Below are 27,496 nucleotides of genomic sequence, written 5' to 3'. Positions count from 1 at the left end.
AAATTTTCATTCCTTTAACCACGTGTGCACTTTTTAAAGAAAGATTACTTATTAGAGAGAGAGGGGAACAGAGGGAGAGGGACAAGCAGACTGTGCTGAGCACTGAGTCTGATGCGGGGCTCGATCTCACAACCCTGAGCTCATGACCTGGGCAGAAACCAAGAGTCGGACAGTTAACTGAGCCACTCAGGTGCCCCACATGTGCATTTTTGAACCTTCTAGCTTCTATTGCACTTCCTTTCCCTCCTTTACGTATCCCACTGAGACTATCTGATGCTCGACAGCACCTGTCCTGGGCGCCCTGTGAGACTGAGGGCATTCTGCTTTACTTATTTCAGACATCTCTAGTCCTAGTCCTTTGATGGCGCGGTGTTTCGCATACAGTAGATGCACAATAAAGGTTTCTTGAATTGAATAAAAGCCATGTGTTAATCTGACATATATCCTTACTTGACAAATGTGGTGGCGGCTGTGCTAGAAGCTACCAGGGAAAGAGTAAGAAATAACTTCTGCATACGCATGACTGAAATGAAACAGGTAATGCAGAAATCACTACAACTCTTCATGGACCAAAAAGAAGCACATTTAGAAGGAGGTTCTAGTCGAAGAGACTAAAAATGCTAAGAATGAAAGTGCTGGCAAAGGAAACATTACAAATTCTGAGGTTAGGTCAGTAAAAACAAGGGCAAAGTTCAAACTAACATTGTTTTTAGAAGAATGTGCAATTAAGTATGGTAATTCATTCCAACCAATAACAAAATGTTTCAAGGATAGGTTATTACAGCAAGTAATTCTATAAAAATGAGAACAAAACCACATTTGGAGAGCCCTTGGGAAGTCTACCGGGCTAGAATAATAGGACTTGGGTTACTATTATAGTACTAGTTTATCTAACTACATGACTTTGGGCAGCTCGCCCTACTTCTTTGGGACTCATTTCCTTAAATGTATTGTGTGGAAACTAGACTAAATACATTCCAAGGCATTTTCCAATTTGAAAATTTTATAATTTCATTAATTTGTGTGTAAATGATGCCTTCAACCCTCTAAAAAGACCCTCCTGAGTAGATTTAAAATGATTCCTCCAGTTTTGTTGAAGATCCTACTAGAGAAACCTGGTCAACTTCTTGAAATTTCAAGTTGAGTTGGTACCATGCCATATTTAGAAAATTACCAGAAGGAGTAAGATGGGAATGGTCTGGAGGAACACCCTCTGTAAAGAGTAACACAGAGTCCCGATGACAATTCCGTACTACAACAAGCCATTTCTGAAGAAAAGTAGAACAAAGAAGTGGATTTAGTCACAGGGTAGAGGTGGACCTTTTTCAACATTCTAGCTGCCTTCGGGGACCTGACAGACCAACTAGATTGCTGCCTAGAAAATCTGTCCTGTTAACATTCGCGATGGAAATTTCCGGTGCATTCTAACAGATTTTTACAAAGTGTGCTTTGGTTTAGCACAGCTATCACCATGGAAGAACTGAGCCTGGTGATGGGTATTAAGGAGGGCACGTATTGCATGGAGCACTGGGTATTATACACAAACAATGAATCATGGAACACTACAACAAAAACTCATGATGGGGGCGCCTGGGTGGCTCACTGGGTTAAAGCCTCTGCCTTCAGCTCAGATCTGATCCCAGGGTCCGGGGATCGATCCCTGTGTCCTGGGATTGAGCCCCACATCGGGCTCTCTGCTAAGCAGGGAGCTTGCTTCCCCCTCTCTCTCTGCCTGCCTCTCTGCCTACTTGTGATCTCTTCCTGTCAAAAAACAACAACAACAACAACAACGACAAACCCAAAAACTGTGATGTACTATATGGTGACTAACATAATAATAATAATAATAATGATAATAAAAAAAGAATTTACCTGGAATAAATTAAGGTTTTTAAAGAAGGATTTACTGATATTTACTGACAGATTTTACAATGGCTTGTTAAAATAACTCCTAAATTTTGGATCACCAGCGAAAGAACTGTAAGATCTATCTTCTACAGGAGCACTGGATTTGCTCCTTACAAAAGTTGATAGTAAAAATTACAACCTGCGAGGCCTTCCTATTTTTAACAAAGGAAGCAGACACAGATTCTACTACCTACAAGACACTAAATAAACAAAGAAATCCCAGGAGTGGTTTCTGAACTGCGTGCAGGGGGAACAATGCAATACAATAATTCCTTCAGAATACTAAGACTCTATTTTCAGGGGTCTCTCACAATCTTCATTTGTGCTCAAGTAAAGGCATAAAATACTAAGTCACACAAGAAAAACTGCTAAGAACTCTTCATGTGATAATGAATCTTCTTTTTCAGATGCTGCATTATGACTGATATTTTAAGGAGAAAAGGGGTAGGAGTGGGATAAATTTTTGTCTTGAACTAAGCTGGGCTCTAATTTACAACTGTGTTAAAGTTCCCCTGTCATTCTCCTAGAATTAAAAAAAAAAAAAAAAAGGATAGGGCAGGATTCTTTCACTGGAGAGTAGAAAACTTCACTAGAGATTATCTTCATGTGGACTCTTCTCTGGACAGCAATACGGCAACAGCAACCACAAATGAGTGATAATTTACAGATTTCTGAAGAAGCTCATACAAGTAGTGATCAGGTAGGCAATTCTGCTAAATTTCTACAGGATTCTTATGTTACAGAAACAAGCTGTATCTCTGAAAACATGCTACGTATTCCTTAATGGTTTAAAAGTAAATCTGCAGAAGTAAGGGGATGTTCTTAACTCTGCATCTACTTTTCAAGGTGTTAAATAAAACACAATCTATGAAATGAACAGCCAGTATCTACTGAAAAGCTTTTATTTTGGAATCCTATCACTGACACCACTGGGTTTAATAATATTAATAAAATTAAATATATCTGTCTTCATTTTTTTACGAATTTATTTTATATACATAGAGGCTTATAATAATTAAAATCATAAAAATAAATTGCCTCAATGACCCAGAGGGCATAGAAATACTAAAACATTTATGTAAATAGGAATTACTCATTAAATAGCACTGACAAAGCTATATAAATTATATTTAATTCTACCATGGTGACTTAGATTAAAACCATCTAGTGGATTGTGCAAGAGTCACAAATCTAGTTCCTGGCTTTTTACTTGTGTGAACTTGGGCAAGTCATTAATTAGCTGGTTATTCCATCTGCAAAATGAAGACAGTGCTACTTCTCAACTGCATGAAAATGTCGCAGGCTCAGCTTCAAGAAGCTTCCCCCAGAATTTAATCCTTTCAAAAAGCCAAATCTAATTAAGATATAAATGTACAGGAAATATTAATTGTCCTTGTATTTGCAGACTAGCTAATGTCTTCCAATGGCATTACTGAAGTTGAACTCTTCAACTGTTCATGAAAATAGTCACACTTATTGATTCCCTAGGCTCGGGTCTACTTGAAAAGGCTGAGGGTAAACAAGGGATATGTTCTGGGGAAAAGAATGCAGTGAATCATTAGGACTAGAAGTGAAATGAAATGCTATACCAAATCCTGTCGAAACTTTAGAGCTTCAAGTGAGAAATAACTTTTTCCCATGAGAACTCAGTAATTATAATTGTAATGAGTGCTAGGAAAGGTTTTCAAGTTCTTGGCTGACATGTAAATATCAGCATTTTCAAGGAAATCTGCCATTTTATAAAATATAGCACTATTAATTAGTTCCAAAAGCCAGAGAATTTTTATGGAATTACATATTACAGATCCATGACTACCAAAGTGGTTCATCATGATTGATGTTATGATTCTGAATACCATGGGAGTTAGTAATGATTCGGTGACTTCCCATGAAATTCAATCCAGTGTTTTTTTGGTCAAACTGGCTCATCATTGTTCACCAAATTGGTATTTTCTCTGCTATCCTGTTTCCAATCATCTGGTATTCTTCTGGAGCCTACACAATCTTCAGGTATGGGCTTTAATTAAAGCCTGATACTGTATGACAGACCCTTAAATCAGGCCTAAGGAACAATTTTGACAAAACAATGCTATTTCAACATGAGTAACTAGGGGCACATGGGTGGCTGAGTTGGTTAAGTGTTGGCCTTCGGCTCAGGTTATGATCCCAGGGTCCTAGAATCTTGCCCCACATTGGGCTCCCTGCTAAGTGGGGAGCCTACTTCTCCCTCTCCCTCTGTCTGCCACTTCCACTACTTGTGCTCTCTGTCAAAGAAATAAATAAAATCTTTAAAAAAAATAATAAAGTAAACACGAATAAGTATAACTTAGTTTCTACATCTTTTCCTTTTTAACTGAAATAAAAATCTACTTTGTAGTGAATAAATCCACTTCTGAACATCAAAATGGGACATTTATTAGCTTTTTAAATTATATGCTTCTATATTCACCTGAGCTCAAGAAGAAGTCAATTAGCGATCATCCCTAAAATCAGAGATCAATAACATGAATAACAGAAAAACTCACATACAGTCTACTCATCTACAAGACAAGAGATCCCATAGTTAGGGACTGAACATATATTCATGGGAACTCACATTTACATATACTTCACTGATTCTCCTTTGCAATCTACTTTGTAAAATATTACGAATACCTAAAGAGGCAAATTTCCCTAGGTCTATATATTCTTTTGACACTAAAACTAAGAAATAGGGATGCCTGGGTGGCTCAGTCAGTTAGGCCGCTGCCTTCAGTTCAGGTCATGATCCTGGAGTCCTGGGATCGAGTCCCACATCTGGCTCCTTGTCCAGCGGGGAGCCTGCTTCTCTCTCTGCCTCTGCCTGCGACTCTGCCTGCTTGTGCTCTCTCTCTGACAATAAATAAATTTTTAAAAATCTTAAAAAAAAAACAACTAAGAAATATTTTTTGTTACTAGATACATTCAAAATTGTACAGGAAGGCCATCTTTTAAAATTAGTATCTCTTGTACCAACAAGGCCAACTTAAAATGGGTACATGAAATATACAGCCTGACATTATGGCACAAGTTGACTGTGCCCTTACTGAAGACAGTCACCTCTACTCCAGATTTGTGGTTCCCTCTCACTCCCTGCTGTCAACAGGGCAGGGGGACCCCTCTGTTGCAGCTGAGGTTGGCTAGGAGTCCTGTTGTACTGACTCAGCCTATGGAATGATATGAACAGTTCACCTGTGAAGGAGAGCCGTGAGTGCTCTCTGCTTCACTGTGAGCTCTCAGACAAGTCCCTAACCTCTCTGAGCTTGTTTTTTAATCTATAAAAGGAGGGTCTCCCAACTAGATGATGCAATAGAATTGGAACAGCTCTAACATTCATCAGTGACATCTCCAAGCTGTCCTTAGTGATCATGCCACCACTTCTTCCACAGAAGAAGAGATGAAGTTCAGATAAAAATGACACAGTGTTGGGTGCCTGGGTGGCTCAGTGGGTTAAGCCTCTGCCTTCGGCTCAGGTCATGATCTCAGGGTCCTGGGATTGGACCCTGCATCAGCTCTCTGCTCAGCAGGGAGCCTGCTTCCCCCTACCTCTCTGCCTGCCTCTCTGCCTACTTGTGATTTCTCTCTCTGTCAAATAAATAAATAAAATCTTAAAAAAAAGGACACAGTGTTATTTCTACTCAATTATCCTACTGGTTGCTTCTAGCCCTCACTTAAAGTTATGTTAAATGGTGCCAGGATTTTCCTGAGGAACGTGAAGAACTCAGTGAAAACCAAAGTATGATTATTCCCTCCAGTGTTTTGTCCTCGGTGCAATCACACAGATGACCATGAGTTCATAGTCATAGATCATCACTGCTGTTCATTTTCAGAACACCTGTCTGATAAACGCTCATTCCCCTCGAGCAAAACAGTATCTTTTCAGAAGAGAAACATTCCAAGGACACAAATATGAACTCAGTCACCTGTTGGGAGGTTAAAAACTGTAATAAACATTCTCTATTTCTCTCTAAACCACTTCTAATGATGAGTTCAGACAAATAAGTTTCCACAAACATAGTTCCACAGGGAACTATCTCATTATCCATCCTTCCATACCGGCAATCAGGTCTTCACGAGAGAAAAATCTACCCCAACGCGAAGTATGTGCTTACAAAAAGGTCAGTCACAGGACTCTATCTGGATAAGAGCACCTTAAGCATTTCCATCTTTCAAGAACTAAAAACAGTTTTTGGAAGCTTCTAAATTATCTCAGAGTTTTCTCATCTTGGATGGCCTGCCTCCTCTAAAACTGGCTCTCATTCCCCAATGTGCTGGTCTGTGTTCTCAAAGCCGCCACAGCTCTTGGTGAAGACGGCCTGACAAAAGTCAGTCAGCAAGATGGATCTCTCTGGAAATGGAGGCTGTCTGGAGTCCACCAACTTTAACGACTTCGGTTTGAACTGAAGAGGAGTTTATTGCCCTCCAGCCCCTGTCCCTGGGGCAGTAAATTACCCACGATTAAAGGACCAGTTTCCCCTCACCCTCCTCGCCTCCATCACTCTCCTCTGCTCCCGGCAGAGGCATAAAAAACGCTCCCCAAAGGACAAAACCTGCCACCAAGGCAGCAGCACTGTGGTAATTTCCCAAGGCATTATGATTGATAATGATCAGCAGAGCGTGGGATAATAGCTCCCCTCAATTTACCGGTCCCTTTGAAGGGTTAAAATCTGGCAGATGTTGATAGCTGACACTCCTTGCTAACAGGAAAGACACATTGCTGTGGGGCCCACTTCTAGGCTTTCCCGTCCCTGCAGCTGTCTGTGTAGAGCTAATTGTATCCACTTGTTTAACCTCGGGGAACGTCTGGAGGGGACCCAGTGCCACAAGGGTACCTTTTTTTTTTTAACGGTCATTTCCTCTCTGGTGTAACTTGCATGACAGTATGTGACAAGCAGAAATTAATGGGGACACTGCTGTGCCAATTCCTCCTGAATTGCTGACACTGGCTACAGGCTGCCTGTTTGCCACCCAGCCAAGACCTCACATGAAACATGGCGAGGGGCCCACAGCTCTATTCACCAACCAGCCAGCTGGTCAGTGATGAGAGGAGCCACAACAATGTAGGGTGCACAAACCAGGAAGAAAATGCTTTACAAACCGCTTCACACCAAGGAGGTAGCATTTGCTGGGAGTTCATATGCCGGTTTATTTTCCTGAGTGACAAACAGCAAGGCTCGCGTGGACAAAGTACTTTCAACAGAAGAAGTATTCCTCTCCCAAGGTCTTCTCAGGTTTGGGGCCGGAACATCATCTGGGCAAAGGGAAGCCACCTGAGATTCATCTCCAAGGAGGCTTTTCCAGCAGATGGCTTCCGGGAAGGCCTAGGCGCCAACAGGGTATCTCTTGCCTCTAGCTAACTACCATGCTGCTGTCCACTTTAAAAATTCTAGGCATGGGGGTCTCTTTCACTCTTTCTCACACACACAGGCACACATACAAAAGGATCTCGAGTTCAAGCCCATTATGTGTCTGCAACATTTTACAAGGTTGGGGAATCTGCCCCAACCTTGGCAAGATCCACTTTCTCCTCTTAATATAATCAGAAATCAAACTCTGCCGGTGGTCACTTAAAATGGTGGCTCCCTTAGAGATCAGGCCCCGCTGATTTCAGCTCAAACAAATCAAGGCTCATAAATTTAAAAACCAAAACAAAAGCCGGCATGGTAGAAAAGTCACCTAACCATGATTTTGGGTACAACTCAAAAGTCAAGCTGAGGGAGAGACAGGGGAAGTTGTTACAGGAAAATTAGACTAGTTCACGTTTTATAACAAACTTGGGAAGCCCTAAGGGCATTTCAAAAAGGCACAACAAAGAGGCTCCTCCATTTTGTGTCTGGACATGGCTCGGGGTGAAATTCTGGTGCTCTGAAGTAGTGGATACTCTCCTATAAACAAGAATATATTCAACTCCCCTTTTTCTTCCATCCCAAGTTTTTTTTTTTTTTTTAAAGATTTTATTTATTTACTTGACAGAGTGAGAGATCACAAGTAGAGAGGCAGGCAGAGAGAGAGAGAGAGGGAAGCAGGCTCCCTGCTGAGCAAAGAGCCCCATGCGGGACTCGATCCCAGGACCCTGGGATCATGACCTGAGCCGAAGGCAGCGGCTTAACTCACTGAGCCACCCAGGTGCCCCTCCATCCCAAGTTTTAAAGCGTACTAGATGATACAAAGATGGAGCCAGGTTCTGAGAAAACAAGGAACACTCACAGCAGCCAGGACATCCAGCAAAATGAACAATGTGCAGATTCTGATCTAAGTGAGAGAGGCCTCTCGTTTTTGCGGGGGGGAAGGAATGAAGGGCGAAGAGAACACAAGAGCCTAGAGCATCACCAAGCTGACCCTGCAGATTAAGAGGACGTGTGTTTCCATTCCGAGAGGACCTCTCAAAGCCAACATGAGAGTGGGGTCCTCAGGATGGTCATTCCTTGGCTACAAAGAGTTAGCTGCAGGGAAGAGGCATCCTACCTTTCCACCAGCAAATGAAATTAATAAAATTCTCCAACTCACCCTGACAAGAAGCACAAGACCAGAGAGAAAATGAAATAGTATGCATGCCCCCATCCACCAAATAGTGGATGAGCTGTTATTTCTATAAATTTAATCTGTGAGAGATCCACTGCATTTATGAAAGGTGTAAAATGTTTCTAACTCAGAACTGGACCACAGGCCTGGAAAAAACACAGAGGAAGAGGTTCTGGAAATGGAAATGCTAATTTCTTAAACAAGCACATTTCCAAAATATACTATATAATGCTATATACTATACCGTATATTAATAAACTGAGCCTTTTAATTTTTTAAAAGATTTATTTATTTATTTGAGAGAGCGAGCGAGCGAGCAGGAGAGAGGAATAGAGAAAGAGGGATAAGCAGACTCCTGTCTGAGCACAGAAACCGATGCAGGGCTCAACCCAGGACCCTGAGATAAGGACTTGAGCCAAAGTCAAGTCAAACCAAGTCAAATGCTTAACCAACTGTGCCATCCAGGCACCCCCAGAGTACTACACTGAACCTTTTTAAAACAGTCACTGCTGGCATAGTCTTTAAGGACCCCTGATTTCTCATCAATAAGTGGTATTTTAATTTAAATTCAAACATTCTAAATCCAAAGGATGCTGAGAACATACTATCTAAATAATAGGTTTTTATGGCCAAGACCAATGCCGAAATGTTAACAGACAGGAATCCCATTCGACTTCAGACATTCCCTCTTATGTGACAAGTGGGTGGCATGAATTGGAATCTCTCAGAATCCCTTCCACAAATGTTACTAAGAACCGTGCAGGTCCTGAGCTCGAGGTGTGAGGCCCACAGGCTCTGCTACAGCTCTGTCAGGAGGGGTGCTGTGGCGGGGGTGGGGCCTACTTCTCACCTTGTTTCCCATTAACTACAATAGTATTTGCATTGATAAGTTTAGCTCCAGCTTACATTTCTGAACTCCCAAGTTTTTCCAGAGTATAAATACCTGATTTAACAATGCCAGAAGGAGTAAAAGAACTCTGCATGTCTAATTTCATCACAGAGACATGTTCTAGAAATGCGTATTTTTAAGTTAAATGGGGGGATACCTGTACTTATTAAAATAGCCCCTCTCAGCTCAAATGCCACATTGCAGTGGTCAAAAAGTTGCACAGCTTGTTAAAGGCTATTGGCCTGCACACACGTTTGATTTGTGAGTTAGGAAACTACAAACCGTATTTTAAAAGGCAATGCAGCAAGCAGCTGGATATAACATTTCCAGGCTTCCCAGCCCTTCTGGATGCTTCGTTAGGCCTCTTATCAGAAGAAGAAGAATAGAGATCTCTGTTATGGCTTTCCTGTGGCAAGGAAAAGACAAGGCGATGATTTTCCAGTCCATTTCCCCTGGTAACATGCTCATCAATCACTAGAGGCTAGGACTTTGTTATTTGGGCTAGAGGAAAGAGAGCTCAGTGGTTTCTATCCCAGTGGAATGAGGCTCTCTCTCTCCTACGCAATGCTTTAGGTTACTATCAAGGGTGTGTTGCCTCTACCTTAAGAGTATTTGCCTCTGACCGCTTGGGGTTCACAGGGCTCAGCGGGAGCACAGCAATGACTACTGACTGACATCTACTGCTGATTCAGGCTGGGATAAAAGTGGTTTTGGAACAGCTTGCTTGGTGAAGCCAGTTTTCCAAATCCAACAAGCGGACTACCAAAGCTGTAGGGATTTCTTGTTCTGAAAACGATGTATCCTTAACAATTTTCATTTACTATCACCCACGCTGGTCTATGTTCATCTTCATATGTTCAAAAGGACTACAATGGAAAAGGATGACAGACTTTAAAGGAAGGTTCCCCTCCCCGCCCAACATTTAGAAAATAATAAACAAACATACATCCAAATTTTTTTGGGCAGCACTTCCCCTGCTTTAACTTTGAAGAAATACAGGTTGTCCTAAGCGTTATTCATGTTCTTGTGAGGGCAAGTGCATCTTCCAAAGATCACTGTTAGTGTTTCCAGTCTCAAATATTCTACTTCAGGAAAAATTGGAAGGACGTCTGACAACCCTTCATTAAATCAATTTTGCATTCATTATATCTTATCTATTTATCTATCTGTGTCATCTACTTGGCCTGTATAGGTAATCTCCCTGTATAGGCCAATCCAGGGTTTGAAAGAAATGTTCCATTTTTATTTTTTAATTTTTTTTGCAGGTACAGAATAAACACAAATATCCAAAAAAGCCTTTCCTTAACTATATAATGTTAACTGTTAGGAGCTCATTTTAATAAGAGGATGAAAAGCTGATCTGAGGTAAAAAACAGTGAAAACATTCAATGTGCACTAAAGAAATCCACGCCTATGCCTGCCATTGTAGTAAAAATAGACTTGTAAATTCATTCTATAGAGTTTACTACTCAGTAGTAATTACCTCCATTTATAATCAAGCAAAATTCCCCCATAGCCCAGTTATTCTATTTAATGGTAATATGACAGTAAGATTAAAGGAGACAACAATGGTGTCAATAAGTCTTATTAGAAAACCAATCATTTTTTTTCTACTCTTTCAATGTTTGTCGTTTTATCATTATTAGCATCAATAGGCATGTACTAAATGCTTTTAATGTATATACATTGATTATTTTACAAAATCCGTCTTACTGTGTTGCCTAACAGCAAAGGAAATGATACTATGTTGATAATTCTTATGTTGTGCCATGAAGAAAAGATTCAGATGTAAGAACTTAAACTTCTCTGTAACAGAGTGTATTCCCCATAAAAAAATGATGCTGAAACACCCTTGTCAAATGTTAATATCAGGCTGAATTATAGGAAATTTCTATTTTTGTAGGGCAAAAGCAGTCAACTACTGACAATTCATATGACCTCATGTAGTAATAGTACATGCTCACTTTAGACTTTTTTTGTTTATATATATAAACAACCCATAACATCTCCACAGAGATACATGTTTTTAGTGTTTTAGTATATTTCCTTCTGGTTTTCAATATATGCACTTGAGATGGACTTCAAACTTAGGATCATATCGTATAAACAGTTTGAAGCTTGTCTTTCTTTATGCAATTATTCTTCAAAAATATTTTTTTGCAAAAATCATTGTTAGATGAATTTTTGTAATTTATTTAATCTTAGTACATCCTCCTTTTTCATGTGTATTTCTCTGATTATCTGTAAGGCTGAGGATTTCCCCTTTCAACCATTCCGTGTAGATGTGTTTCTTCCTGACTCTGCACATTCCTCCTCTATATCTAAATTGGGTAATTTCTTATTGGATTATAAAAGCTTTTTATATGTTAAGGATACTAAACTTGTCATATTTTTGTAAATCATTTTATTTGCCTTTTAGTTTTATTTATAATAATTTAAGTTTAAAATTTTTATAGTCTAGTTCATGAATTGTTTCCTTTGTGATACTATCTATAGTGTTTTGCTTAGAAAACTTGACTCCCAGATCTGATATTTACTTATATGTTATTCTATTTATTAAAAAAATTAACAGTGACCCCCCCATATACACATGCCTTCCAAAACTATAAAGTGTTTATTAGACTTTATACAAAACCATAAAAGAGGGCACTTGCTTGGTATCCAAAGCTGAAAGTGCTGTCTTCAGTCTCCTAACCAGCACTAAATGTTACTAAATCAGGCCTGTTTCTAGCAAAATTTACAAGCAAACTCAGCTGTCTCTTTTCTAAGGAAAATTTCCTGCTGTACAAAGGGTTACCTCTGAACAGTATCTCCATTATTTCACCCATGACTCCATTCCTAATTTTCTGTTTTCTGGCAGCTGCTCTCTGACTTACAAATAATGCGTGTCTTTGTTTAGAGTTCCTTAAAAAAACTGTATATTCTAAATGTGGAAGAAAGCTCAATTTATTTTACTTTGAAACCTGAGAAATCAATAACATGAACCATATGTTAATTATGGAACTTAGTGATAAATAAAGTAAGAAGGTCCTGAGAAACCTTGCTGGTGAGAGTGATGGTAGTATTGAAACAGAAAAGGAAAGAAGTCCTTTCTCTCAGTGGGTGATGCTTTCATAAATCTCTCTGCTTGGGAGGATACCAAAATGCAACTCTTTTCTTAATTCATTCTAATGTAATTTATATTTCACTTTCTTCCGGTTCCTAAGTGTTTTCCATCAAGGCCTTAACAGTAATGATGAGATGATTACCAAGGGCCATTAGTACAGGAGCCACGTTTAGAACAAATGATGTTAAAGACAAAACTTAACTGGTATTTTTGTCCTTTCATGTCATTTATTGGCATTATACAGTTTTTGCACTGAAGACATGCATCAACCAATCCTTAATATCTGGTGGAAAATATTAGAGAACTTACTAGGTTTACAAGATAAATTGCTGTGACTGGGGTAATAATCATAATGCGGGAATAAGAGTCATATAATGTTTCAGATATTTACACGCGACATAATCACATGCTTTTTAAAAAAGCTACTTTTGGGGGGTTATTGTGGGTTATAAATATCTTCTTTTTCCCTTGGGCCTATTCAATTAATTGTCTTGTTACCACCAACTCATTTCTTCCCTTTCTTGTACCCCGTCCTGCTGAGAGGAATATATTTTCATAGGAGGGGGCAGAGGGAAGCAGGGCCCTTGCCTACGGCCTTTACACCAAATTAGTCTCAACAAACACATCAGGTCTTCAGCTATGGGTGATGTGAATTTCTGAGTTCCAGATTTGAACATTAAAACGTCATATATAAATGAAATTAAAATGTCAACGAAGAGCACTTCAAGTGTTCATTCCATACTAGACATAGCCAAAGAACATCTTAGACTGAGGGTAACTGTTTCCAAATCAATCAAAATCTCACTGCTCAATGTAGACTTAATTAACCGGTAATGTCGCAGTTCCCAAACTTAATTCACAGTGAAAGCTCCTATGCCCTGTGGTCCCCAATTTCCTGCTATGTTCTATTTTAGCCTTCCAATCTAAAAGTGGTATGACTCTACTGGAATAGAATGATAAATATTTCTTTGGTTTGTCCAAGAAAGGAAAAATGAACAAGTATGGTTAAGGACAGCAGAGAGCAATGGTAAATATAAAAATCAACAAAGCTACCAGCTTGTATTTGTTAAAAGCTTCTAATGACATGATCTCAGGGTTCTGGGATCGAGCCCCATGTCGGCTCCGTGCTCAGTGGGGAGTCTGCTAGAGATTCCCTCTCTCCATTTCCCTCTGCCCCCCACCCCTGCTCACGTGCCTTCTCTTTCCTTCTCTCTAAAATAAATCTTTTTTAAAAAGAAAGTTTATAATGACAGCTGGAAAAAATTCTGAGCGCTCATTGCTTCTAATATGGGAGGTACCTGAATACTATGTTTGGCACTGCTGTCAGTGCTAAAAAAGCTATTACCCACCTAACTTTCACATGGATTTGGTTCCTTACCTGTAAAACAGGTTAAGAATTCTGGACCAGTTACATTTGCAAGTCTGGTAACAGTTTATTAATTCAAAACCACAGAGAACTGTGAAAACATAAGTGAAATGAAACAAAAAGCGTCTTTCAAAGGTCAAATCGTGATGTGTCATTAAGAATTTTTTTTAAAGAGTAAGATTTCAGAGTGGCTTAAGAATTTCTAGTTAGAGGGGCGCCCGGGTGTAAAGCCTCTGCCTTCAGCTCAGGTCATGATCTCAGGGTCCTGGGATCGATCTCTGCATCCGGCTCTCTGCTTAGCAGGGAGCCTACTTCCTCCTCTCTCTTTGCCTGCCCTTCTGCCTACTTGTGATCTCTGTCTATCAAACAAATAAATAAAATCTTAAAAAAAAAAAAAAAAGAAGAATTTCTAGTTAGAATTCTCATGTTCCCAAGTGTTTTCTTTTTAATTTTTATTAGTGAGTTAGCATTGGTCAATAGAACATCTTAAGGAATACAACTTCAGTGTTCTCTCTCTTTTTTTTTTTAAGACTTTTTTATTTATTTGACACACAGAGAGAGAGAGAAAGAGCAAGAGCAAGCTCAAGCAGGGGGAGCAGCAAGAGGGAGAGGGAGAAGCAGGCTTCCTGCCAGGGAGCCGGATGTGGGGCTCAATCTCAGGACCCTGGGATCACAACCTGAGCAGAAGGTACATACTTAACTGACTGAGCCACCCAGACACCCCTAAAACCTGGGTGTTAGTAAACAGGTGTTGTACGTATGGATGACTTTAGTTAAAATGCCACACCGGACTTCATCTGGGCTGAGATCTGAACCTTCTGGTGGCTGGCATTACTCAGGCATAGCAAGCAAATACTTCAGAGGTTTGAGTCATCTCAGAATGTATTCCATTCCCCATGCCAGTCCTGCCATAAGTCACACATAAAGATAATGAAGGAGAATATTTTTTAAACTGTGGTGTCTAGGGGTGCCTGGGTGGCTCAGAGGGTTAAGCCTCTGCCTTTGGCTCAGGTCATGATCTCAGAGTCCTGGGATCGAGTCCCGCATCGGGCTCTCTGCTCGGCGGGGAGCCTGCTTCCCCCTCTCTCTGCCTGCCTCTCTGCCTACTTGTGCTCTCTGTCAAATAAATAAATAAAATCTTTAAAAAAATAAATAAATAAACTGCGGTGTCTATAAGCATCACCAGAGGGTACTTACTACACACTCCTTCCGAGAGCAGGTTGGAGAATTGGTTAGGGCAGGACGACTGTTTTAAAGGAGCACTCGAGGCAGTGGTTATGTAGCTGATTCACGACCACGCTCACGACCACGCTTGGAGAAACAGAATGTCATGTTTACCCACCTTCATTAACCCTTTATTTGGTGGAACTCCTTTTTTGCAAAATGTGTTGGGTTTAGTCCATTTTCCAGGCATCTCAATTAAGCTTACTATTGCATGGCAGTAGTGAGAGTTTTTAGAGATTAGATTTATACTTGATGATTTCTAACAGTCCAAAATTTTTTTTCGCTTCCTAAGACTTCAAGTGTCACAGCATCCAGATGCTTGGCATCAGCCCCTGATTTAGATACAGAAGTCCAAATTCAGGTCAAGTTCTCCTCATTTCATATTCCACTGGAGTCGATCTTTTTGGAGAATTTTTCTCTTTGAGAATGATGATGAGGAAGAGGAAGAGCAGAATGAGAAAAATGGCAACAACAGTTCATACACTGGAGGTAGGTGAGTCTCATGACTGCCGCTATCGGGTTTTTAAGGGCTCGTTACACAAGTGTTTGTGAAAGCATTATTCATTTGACAAATATTTACTAGAACCAAGAATGATTTTCTTAACTGCAATGAAAGGACTGATTAATCCTTTCCACCTTGCTTAGGAATGAGGAATAAAATGCTTTCTTAGATAACTGGTGGATACCATCTTTATAGGCCTTTCACTAATTTAAAATGTAGTGACTGTAAATTGTTAGCAACTGTTCCAGCGGAATGGTGCTATCTTAACTTCCAAACTCCCCAATGCACAGGAGTATCTGTAATTTGGGGGTAAGAAGGATCAAAATGCAAATGAATAAATACAGGACAGTATTTTCAGTTAGATTTTGTAAAGTCACTTAACTTCAAAGCTGTGACTTCTCCTGGTGGGGATGAGGAGGAACTTTGGACACAATGCTGAATGTATCCTTATGGCAAACTTAGCTTCAAATTTTAAAAAATGTGTAACTACTGTATTATCTTTTAGATATATATCCCAGGGAGATGAGAAGAGGGTCTGCACTTCATAGCATCAATCATTCTCTTCATTGGACTTGGTTTCCGATCCTTAGTATAAAACCTATTTAACAGAATCCAACATGGAAAGATGATAATTTCTGGAATTTTGGTAAGTCAGTACTACATGAACAGAGGAAACATTTTATAGTTCTAGTGGAGATCAGCTATTGGCTTTAGACTACATCTAAACCAAGCCAATGAAGTGAATCCTTAGTTATAATGTGGATAATCCCAACGCCCCTGCTCACTGTAAAGAATGTGCAGGCACAAAGTGGATGTGTTGAGACAGGACGTACCACATGGGCTTATTCTTCTATGTGTGTGTGGATGCATAATTACATACACAATCTACCCTTGAAAAAGTACAATTTACTAACTTGTACCATGGGTCCATTGATTCCTACATTTCAGAATTAATTAGAGGATTAGTGAGGTAAGCACCTTAGTACAGTGACCAACATCTGTTCATCAACCTAGAGGTGTCCCTTACATTCTAGACAGCACACTAGTATTGGCGTAAGTGCAATCAACTGCAGTCCTGACCCCAAAGCTCTTACCTTCCAGTTGGGAAAGACAAACACACATAAAAAAATGAATGAGATAACTTCAGCTCAGAGTTATGAAGAAGATAAAACAGAACGGCGGGGGAGGGAGAGGTGTGGAACATTCCAAACAGCACTAACAGTCAGTACATTACACTCCAAGCTGGAAGCATGGCAGGAGAACAGAAAGAAAGCAGGTGTGGCCGGAGAACAGTGGACCAGAGAAGGGTGGAAGCACACTGGAATTTGGAGGGTGGAGGAAGAAAGAGCCCTCCGTCATGTAGGACTCCTGATTTTATTCTACAGGTCATGGGAAACCACTGGAGAAAAGTTTTCAATGGGGGAGTAACACGTTATATTTTAGTAAGGTCCCGCTGGTTGTTATACCGAGGATGATCGATAAAGGGGCAGGAATGGAAGACAGCATACTGGGTTACAAAGCTGATGGATTAAGACTAGAGCTTTAGCAATAAAGATACTGAAAAGTAGTTGGACTAGGGGATATCTTTGGGGGAATAAAGCCAAAAGTACTTTCTCATGGACTGGATGAAGACTGTGAAGGAAAGCAAGAAACCAAGAATAATGCCTACGAGTGGGGCTCAAACAATGGGGGCTCCTGGGGAAGGCTTCAACTGGCAAGAGGATCCTTGGGCAATGTTTTGGTTATGAGATATCATATGGTGCACTGAGAGCATGGGGGAGAGCTCAGGCTGGAGGATATATGATATCTGAAGATTCTGGATGGAATGACATCACCTGGTCAGAAAGTATAGACAGCAAAGAGGACGGAGGGTGAAGCCTTGAATGTTACAACACTGAGAGGAAGAGAGCCAGAAAAAAAAAACTATAACCAGAGAGCTTGGGCACATGCTAAATTTAGACGAGGAATATCCCTGTTCTATGCAGAGCCTCTCTCTGCTATGTGTCACCACGGTGAAACACACTGGGTATACACTGCCTGTGACTTTTTAATGGGCTCTATGAACAGATTCAATGCCTAAGGTGAAGAAACATTTTCTAAAGCGATTCCAACTTACCTGTTATTAGCTTGATCAAAGTGTCGTTTGCTTACTTTAGTGAGTCAGTATTTATTTTAAGTGAGTCAGTCTTACAGTACACCTTTAGAAAGACATTAGCTTTTTTTTTTTTTTTAACCCCTATTTCCTGTTAGGAAAAAAAAAATCCAAACCAGCAAATAACTGTTATAATTGTTATTACCTACTTTTAGATAATCATGTATTTGCATAATTCTGTCCTTTGTCTCCTGATGTTTTCAGCTTACCCCAGGGCTTGGGAAACTGACTAAGGATTTCCTTCTGGGGAAGTCCTCAAAATCCAGATTATCTAAGTATGTTCTTCCTGAAGAAGTTTCTTGATTCACTGAAAGTTACCACAAGTTTAGCTCATACACTCTATATTTCCCCCCAAATTTGGGGAAAACTCGGAGTTGACTCACTTCCTTCTGAGGATCTCTCCTCCTGGAGTCAATGGCCAACTGTGGGTGCTACGCTGCTGGCTGCTCTTGGACTGGCTGCTTACCTCTTCCTCAGAGCAATGGAGCTGATGTTCCTCTTAAAGACATCCCCTCCCAATTCTATGCTTATGTGTCAGGAGAACACATACATAGGGAAGGGTGTGGTGTAGAAAACACTGCTGTTGAGTCAAAAGACTATATTTGGAGCTGACTTTCCATAGGAAAAAAATCTATCATCTAGGTTGCATTCCTGATGGAAAGTCCAGATGCCTGTTTTGTTTTTTTTTTAAAGAATACTTCCAAGCACAATGGTTAATACATTGTGAATGATGTGCCTTTTTAAGATTTATGTATTTTTTTTTAGAGAGAGAGAAAAAGAGAGAGCGAGTGAGCGCATATGTGTAAGCACGGGGTGGGGGGCAGAGGGAGAGAGAGAATTCCAAGCAGACTTCCTGCTGAGCAGGAAGCTGCACACAGGCTCCATCTCACAACCCCGAGATCACGACCTGAGCCAAAATCAAGAGTCGGACGCTTAACCAACTGAGCCACCCGGGCGCCCTGAATGATATGCTTCTTATAGGGCATCATAAGGGTCTAGAACGTGCATACATGGATTAGATAAAACACTGTAACAGCGGGTCCTATCAAGTATTGTTACCTTGATGTGGAAGGGTAGCGGAACTAAAATGAAAGACTCCTAGGACGCAGGCTGGAGAGAGCCCAAAGCCGGGGACAGAAGAGAGGGCTGGTGCAGAGCTATGCAGAGCCCAGTAAAGCTAAGCATGTGGAGAGTGGGGGTGTGGTGACAGTGGTGGTGGTGGGGAAAGCGACAGGTGGGAGAAGCAGTGGAGGGAAAGGGTATAGGGAACATAGGATCTTGAGTACTAAGAAGAAAATTAATGGTCTGGGAAACAGCACTGGTGAGCAACGAGCCCTGAGGGATCCAACTGTACGACAGGAGTGAACTATCTGAAGTTAAATTGCTGTATGTTGGGGTCCATCACAGAATAAAAATCAACACTGGCGTGACTGCCCTATGAGCTCCTTTGCCCTAGGACTAGTGTTATTAGGACATTCTACTTTGCTTATTAAAATTAATTTTATTAAACAGTCTTCTCAGACAGCTTTCCCATGGGCGTTTTCTTTCAAAATTATTTCACGTTACTACAAAAAGCAGCATTAAACACAAGGACAGATGTGTGTGCGTACATGTGTGTTTTTAAAAACATGGTCTATTCAATTAGTCCAGCCATGACACTAGATGGAAAAAACTGTCCTTCCAGGATCCTTATCGTTATTGTGGAGTATGTGTTCTTTGAATTTCTTGCCTTGTTTTTGGGATCACCTTATTATGCAACATCTGCTCTGAATTTCCAATGTGATAAACAGAGTATGAGTGTCGGTGGCAGATGGCTAATGACCAGCAGCGACGGGGCATTCAAGCCTGCCTTGTTTTCTGAGAAGCGATATTTTCATGTTAATTTGCTCTGTGTCCTGCAAAGATGAGACAAATCACCTGCTCATAATTCAGGCAAAGTGGAGACCACCAGGAACCGAGAAGGGGCAATGGCTTGATTCCTTTAGGGGTGAGAGGAGAGAAGGGTCTGGGGGACTTTTCCTCATCCGTAGTGGCAGGGGACCCATCAGTCACTCTGCGTTATGTCAGATGGAGAAAGAAGGCGCAGCCCCGGGCATCCCATACTGACACCAGAGCCACTGTTTACTGCAAGCAGATATTATTCATGAAAACAGATATTTCCCAGAGGCAGAAAACAGGTGCTATTAAGAGTGTGTGTCAGTCTCTGAAGTCTGGGTTTTGTAAAATAAACCAAATAGTATATTTTATCTCCTAGAGAAGAGATCACAACCAACAGAAATCTGTAAGAAACATTCAATTGAAGATAAAACGAAATCTAATTCACAGGGAAAATGACCCAAACAGACACATAAACCTTGAGCTTTTGGGCCTTCTCAAGCCCTATAGAATTCATTTATCATAGAAATACATAAGTAAAATGTAATTTTTATTCCAAGATTGAGTCATACAAAGGGGCCATATGGTCCCGAGCTAAAAGAACCCTGTCCTGTTTTGGAGAGACAGCTGATCTTTTCCGACTGATCTTTCAGTGCCTTGGATTTCTACTTGTGAAATTATACTGCCAATTTCAACAAACATGTTATAGGCACAGAATGTCCAAAGAAGGAGTTTATAAGATGTTGAGAAGCCATTCCATATACTAGGAAATACATTGTACTATTACAGGCAAGCCTAAGCACCAAATGAGTAGTTCAGTAAAACAGGGCATTTCATTTTAAAACCCTATAAAACAGAAGACTTTACATGGAAGTCTCTCCTGATACAAACCTGCCATATAATTCATTTTCTGGGTAGCAGTTACAATGGTTAAGGAACAAGAAGACAGATTTTATTTACAGGTTCTTTCTGATTCCCTCTTACAGGGCGGCTGACAAAGGCATGAAAGAGAAAAAAAAATCTGGCAGCCCCTTTTTCTCATAAAGCCCTCATAAATGAAAAGTGCTATCTAAGCACAGAGACTCTAAATTTATCTTGAACCCTAAAAAAAAAAAATAATAATAATTAAGGTGTCAATTATTGTCTCCTAAAGTTTAACCATGGAAGTCTACGAAGACAATGTCAAATCTCAAAGAAAAATAAAGATGGCACTGACTCCCCCCCATAATCAAGTACATTGAGAGATAACATTCAGAATTTAAAAGATGAAAACAAGATATGGCAATGACAAGCCTATGAATATTTGCTGACTTTAAAGTACAACAGGCAACAGGCTCCTCTAAGCAAATGTCATTGTCATCACCAACACATGCGCCTTACGACGTCAAGAAGAGGTGATGAAGATCTCAAGATGAAGTATGCACTAGATGTATGTATGCATTTATTTATTTTTATAATACAGTGTATTTTAAAATGTTGGGAAGAACCACCCATGATTTTATTTTATTCTCATGAGCCTCTCAATGGCAAGTTCCCGTTCAGGCCTCTACCACACTTCACTTACTTTATCAAAGCCTAACGTGAATACCACCTAGTCATTGCAAAATATTCCCTGTGAGTTCACCCAACTATCAACCTTCACAAATACGTAGGGCTCCAGGGTGTTTTTCCCTTTTTGTTGTTGTTGCTAACAAATGGTATTTAAAAGAATTTGAAAAATTGTTATGTGATCTATGTAATAAGCACATCACATAAGCCCATCCTGGGTTCTTTTCTAACAAATTATTTTGTTCATGAAAATACTAAACAAAAAGATTTGACCTCTATCATACCTAGTCAGAGACCACAAGAACATTTCAGTTTTATCCAAGTACTGCTCACCTCCTGTAATTTATGTCCTGAGTGGGCACCAGAGTATCCTGAACTTAAGTGGGTAACAGGTAAACAGTGCCCCAGAAAACGTGGTAGAGGACAGAGTGTTGAGGAAAACTCCCTTACCCTAAATGATCTTACAGGAGGTCTTTTCTTGATTTCTGTTTTATATTTATTTCATGTTAAGATTTTCTTGCATATTTATGATTATTTTATAGTATGGCATGTTCTGACACTTGTAAGACTATGTCAGTACTAATATCTACATTTTTAAAGAACATTTTAGAAAATATTTTGGTACCATAATACAAAGAATCAGCTGTAGACAGTGCTCATTCATGAGCGAGTCTTGTTTGTTTGTTTGTTTTTTTCTTTTTACCTGTAAACACTCCCTAAACTATTGAAACAACCATAAGAAAATGTGTACTGCATGTTTCTGGGTATAGAGTAAGCTTCTTGGCTAATTCATTTTTGTTGTTCCCCAAAGGATGGCACAAAACTCTCCTTAAATATTCAATAAATATTTGTACCAATATACTCAGAAAAACTCTTACTACAACAAAACATTCTATGTAAGAATCCGACTGTGTTCCCAACAGGTTGTTCATAAAAGCAATATTCTCTTGATTTAGTTATCTAGTTATTGAGACTGCCTATAAATAAGTCTATATAACAAAATATTTTCTGTTTTCTGACTGAGTCCTTACCAAATTGAATTAACCAGAACCCCAACTAACCAGAACCTCCTCCTTAGCAGATGTTTATCCTATATACCAACTTTTTTTTTTTTTAAAGATTTTATTTGTTTATTTGTTAGAGACAGAAAGAGAGAGCAAGCACAAGCAGGGGGAGAAGCAGGCAGAGGGAGAAGCAGACTCCCCACTGAGCAGGGAGCCTGATGCAGAACTCAGTCTCAGGACCCTGGGATCACGACCTGAGCCAAAGGCAGATGCTTAACTGACTGAGCTACCCAGGCGCCCCTATATACCAACTCTTTAAAAAAGAAATCAATCACAAGAACAAAAATACAAGTTTTTACTAAAAATAATTTTGTATCATTTCCATATAAGGCCTAAAACTATACATCTAATGGTTTTATAGTGCTTTTACCATGATTATTCATGTTTTAAATAATGGCCTTACCAGATCACAAACACTCAAATTACTTTTAAAACTCTTATGCTTGATAAAGAAGAAAAGCAGATTAGCATAGTATAGTTCAGAAAATTTTTAAAAGTTAAAGATGAAGACAAAAGAGATCTTTTGATTAGCCTTTAAGTTAGGAAAATGTTCAATTAACCACTGACATCTATATTAATTGCCTAAAGTGTTCCATAATTCACTATGAAATCATCAATATACGATTAAACACTAACCTTAAATAACCAGACCCCCTTGCCTCCACCTCCACCTCTACCAGCAAACTTGGTCTCTATATGATCAGTGGGGGTATTACCCCTAAAGGCTGAAGAAATTTAAGAGACTCTGGAAGAACTTCCTGTTCAATACAGAATGAGTGACATTTCCTTTTCCAGGATATAGATGAAAAACTTGGAAATCCTTTTTTTTTTAAAAGGTTTTATTTATTTATTGGACAGAGAGAGAGATCACAAGTAGGCAGAGAGGCAGGCAGAGAGAGAGGAGGAAGCAGGCTCCCCGCTGAGCAAAGAGCCCGATGCGGGGCTCGATCCCAGCACCCTGGGATCATGACCTGAGCCGAAGGCAGAGGTTTAACCCTCTGAGCCACCCAGGCACCCCCTTGGAAATACTTTTAACAGTTCATCTCATCAAAACCTTCTGATAACCAGCATTATTTCCCCCTCCTGCCCTCCTAAAAATAATTTTGAAGTAATTACATCTGAAGAAAGGCTGTCAATGTGTCTCACCTACTGAGTACCTATGTGTAAAAATCATTGTGTAGCTACTGTCAGGATACAAAGATGAATGAATATGGACATAAATAATCACAATTAAAGGTAGAAAATAGGACCAACAGGGGGAGATGTGTAGAACAAGCGCTGTTAAGACCAATGAGATTACATCCAGCTGTGAAAGTTGATCAAAAACTATCTGGGGTGGGCCTGGTAGTTCAGCAGATAGTTACTGGTGTCGGGGGGGGGGGGGGGGGGAAGCAAAGAAATGACCGTGAGGAGGAAGATGACACAGGTAAGAAATCATGAACCACACAGAGTCTAACTTGGCAGGTAACAAAGTTCACAAAAAGGGGCTCTGCCCTGTGGGATGAACATAGGGTTTCAGACAAACTCATAGAGGAAAGCACTGAAGCCACACTGGAAAGAAAGTGAGAGGAAAGAGGGATGCAGGGATAGAGGAGAAGAGGGCCAAGACAGGTAAGAAGGAATACCTACATTTTTTTTTTTTTTTAAGATTTTATTCATTTAGAGAGAGAGAGAGAGAGTGAGCCAGCAAGGGGTTGGGGGGCGGGGGGAAGGGGCAGATTAATCTCAAGTGGATTCCATGCTGAACGCAGGGCTTGATCTCATGACCCTGATATCATGACCTGAGCGGAAATCAAGAATCGGACACTTAACCGACTGAGTCACCCAGGCGCTCCAGGAATTCCTACATTTAAAGGGCCTTTAAGTCCCTAAAACTGCTCAGGAAGAGACGAGTGCACACTACTGAGCATCATATTCTTTTATGAAAGGCAGATGGGAACATAAATCCTTTATCAACGTAAAACCAAAGGAACAAATCATTCAGCATCAAGTTCTAAATGTGTCAGCATCTGAAAACACCACCTTGCTATCACTAGAAGTCAAGTATTTCCATAAAAGTATTTCCACATAAAGTATTTCCAGCTATTACCTCTTATCTAAAATGATGCTAAATTTTAGAACCCATTTCTAAACATGGAATGATTAGGTAAGGGGCCTGTTTCATTAAGTCACCTAATACACATAAATGAAAAGGTCATCTTAAAGACCCGCCCACCCACGACACTCACTGATCCAAGAGATATACTGGGAAGTTCCATTAAGCAGGACGGAAGTATGACCAACAAAATTTCCTAAGTAGGTTTTCCTGCTAGGGTTGAAGGAAGAAAGAACTTCTGGATGATCTCTAAGGAGTCTTAAGTCATTCCTGCATCCCAAGGGTTTAGGACCGTACCTGGCACTGAGGCTTCCTCTAAGTGTTTCATGAGTGAGAAAAAAAAATGGAGAACCAAGGGTCTAAGAACCAGTATTTCAGATTTACACAGTATAACTTACGTCCTGGAGTCATTATACAATTACAATATGCAACGTGCTCAAGGCAAAGTTTCAAATTATGTCCCTCAGAGTCTGTGAATGATCAGAAAAAGACTGAGCTATATTGACGACACTATACCTTCTAAGATTAGGGCCAGATAATGTACATAGAGATACTTTTCAAAAATTTTAATACGTATTAACACCACAAAGGTTTTTTCACTCAGCTCTATAATTAATGAGCTAGAATATACCTCATTCTTTGAACATCTCACTTAGCTGGTACATTTAATTATCTACAGAGTTCCAAAAGCTCTAATTCTTGCAATATTTTTTTTTTAGAGTAAGCTCTACACCCTGAGACCCTGAGATCAAGAGTCACATGCTCCACTGACCGAACCAGCTAGGCACCCCCTGGCAATTTTCATAGGAAAGAAATGTGACTGAGTAATGGACTATAATAGTGTGACTATTTAATCAAGCAGAGAGATGATTCTTGGTACCTTTATGGTTTCAGTGGGCACGCCAGGTTCCGGGACTTTATCCAAGTAAGTGGTCAAGTCTTGATCGACATGTTCGAACACTAATGTCAGTTTGGTTTCTCTGTCTGTTCGTGACACTGTGCATACATCAAACAACCTAAAAGAAAAAAAGAAAGAGATATTAAGTCAGTGACAACAGGCAAAGAAGTAACTTGTACATCTTACATATATCCTGCAATTCCGTCATACAATACGAAAAAAAAAAAAAAACGGCAGTGTTGATCACTGTGATATGTAAGGGTACCTAATGGGATCTGATACTCTAAAAGTAATCTGAGATTCAGGAGAGAAGCACTTGGTTAAGTGATGACAAAATCCATAGCAGCAAAGAGAAAACAACATGACTGGAGCATAGGAATGTTTGCCTGGAGAGTTTCCTTAGTTTAAGACCTTACTTACGTACAACTTGCCAATGGAGATAGCTTAAAAAACTGCAGCCTAGGAAAAATAGGGTTCTTTTTCGCACACAGTTCAAGAATTATTAAAGGGACAGATTAAGTATTCTTCGGAGTTGCTGGGCTCTGCGATGAAGATTTTTCTGGAATTTAAGGTGTCACAATCGGGCCTATGAAAATGAGGATGATGAAATACAGAGAAATTTGGATTATTCCTAAGAGAGACTTCTCATTCTGGTGAATCAAATCATTTCCCTGGAAAGGGCATAAATACTTGGTTTAAAAAATTCCAAATAGCATGCTAATGAAAACTGAAATTTTAACATTTTCTGCAGGAGAGAGGCAGTATTTGAAACTGCATTAGCAAACTACATTACCCTTAAATAATAAAGACTGATTAACAGACTTTATAATTAAGTTCGGATGGGCCAATCTAATGTCTTCCATACAATTCCACGACTAAGTCAAAACTCAAGTTTTTAAAAGCAAAGCCGTCAGTAGTCGAGAGCATTTTCAAGCCCAAGGACAAATTCTTCTTTACTTTGAACCACAGACAGTACACTATCCAGCACATGAGACGCTCACCACGTTTGAATAATTAAACAAACCACCCGTAAACAAGCTGTAAGTAAATCTGACAAGAATGTAATATAAATACTAAGGCTAATAAAATGCTATTCTTAGTCTTTTCTTTCATTTTTAAAAACCGAATAAACACTCTTTCTCTTCAAAGAAACTAACCATAAATGTGCACATAACCCGTCACTAGAATGCAGGGTTGACTCTCAATTATGTACTTTGTATATTACCTCTGTTGAATTCTTAATGCCAAGCTGGTTCACCATGTCACCCCACTGCATTTCTGGGCTAAATGGGGCCCCACAACATTTGGTACTTTTCTGTGAATTTAAATTAAACTGTAAAATAAACTAAAGAACACTATCATTAAGTCTGGTGGGATGAACACCACCACCAACCACACACACTTCACAGTTAGATCCACACTACTCTTTAATGATGGGCAGTTGGGAAGAGTTCTACAACTCCACTAAAATCAATCAAGATCAACTGAATTTCTTCTCATGTTTATCTACTTCTAAATATTCTGATTTTGGCTCAATTGGTTAAGCGGCTGCCTTCAGCTCAGGTCATGATCCCAGGATTCTGGGATCAAATCCTACATGGGCTCTCCCTCTGCCTGCCGCTCCCTTGTTTGTGCTCTTTCTCTCTGACAAATAAATACATAAAATCTTAAAAAAAAAATACTCTGATTTCTGTTTTTGTTTTAGTTATTTATTAGAGAGAGCACAAGCAAGAGAGAGAGCACAAGCTGCGTGGAGGGGCGGGGAAAGAGAGAGGCAGATTCCCTGTTGAGCTAGGAGCCCGACGCAGGGCTGGGTCCCAGTACTCCCAGGACTGTGACCCAAATCAAAGGCAGCTGCTTAGCCGACTGAGCCACCTAGGTGCCCTGATTTCTAAGTTTTAAAGATTTCATTTTAGTATTTATTTGAGAGGGAGAGAGCAAGTGTGCACACAGGCCTGGGAACAGGATGAGAGGGGCAGGGGGAAATAGAGGGAGAGAGAATCTTAAGCAGAGTCGAGCCCGACTGGGGTGGATCCCAGGACTGGAAGATGATGACCTGAGCTAAAACCACTAATTGGATGCCCAACTGACTGACTCATCCAGGTGCCTGATTTCTAAGTTTTATTATAAAAAAAAATTTTTTTTTAAGATTTTATGTAGGCAGAGGGAGAAGCAGACTGCCTGGTGATCAGAGAGCCCGATGTGGGGATTGATCCCAGGACCCTGCGATCATGACCTGAGCGAAAGGCAGATGCTTAACCGACAGAGCTACCCAAGCACCCTTATTTCTAAGTTTTAATCAACTACTTCTAAACTTGATTTTTTTGAA

At 40.0% G+C, this 27,496-nt stretch overlaps 1 protein-coding gene across 1 annotated transcript in view; it reads right to left on the bottom strand.

Annotated features, from left to right (window-relative positions):
• The window catches only part of CDK6 (cyclin dependent kinase 6), a 229,979-nt gene that overhangs the window by 140,831 nt on the left and 61,652 nt on the right, over positions 1-27,496 (bottom strand). The window contains exon 2 of the mRNA XM_032875145.1: positions 25,150-25,285. Coding sequence (XP_032731036.1) covers positions 25,150-25,285 — 136 coding nt within the window. The remainder of the gene's footprint in view (positions 1-25,149; positions 25,286-27,496) is intronic.

Source organism: Lontra canadensis, unplaced genomic scaffold (genome assembly GCF_010015895.1).
Source record: "Lontra canadensis isolate GAN:19392208 unplaced genomic scaffold, GSC_riverotter_1.0 scaffold2, whole genome shotgun sequence".
Lineage (NCBI taxonomy): Eukaryota > Metazoa > Chordata > Mammalia > Carnivora > Mustelidae > Lontra > Lontra canadensis.
This window is presented reverse-complemented; position numbering and strand designations above follow the sequence as displayed.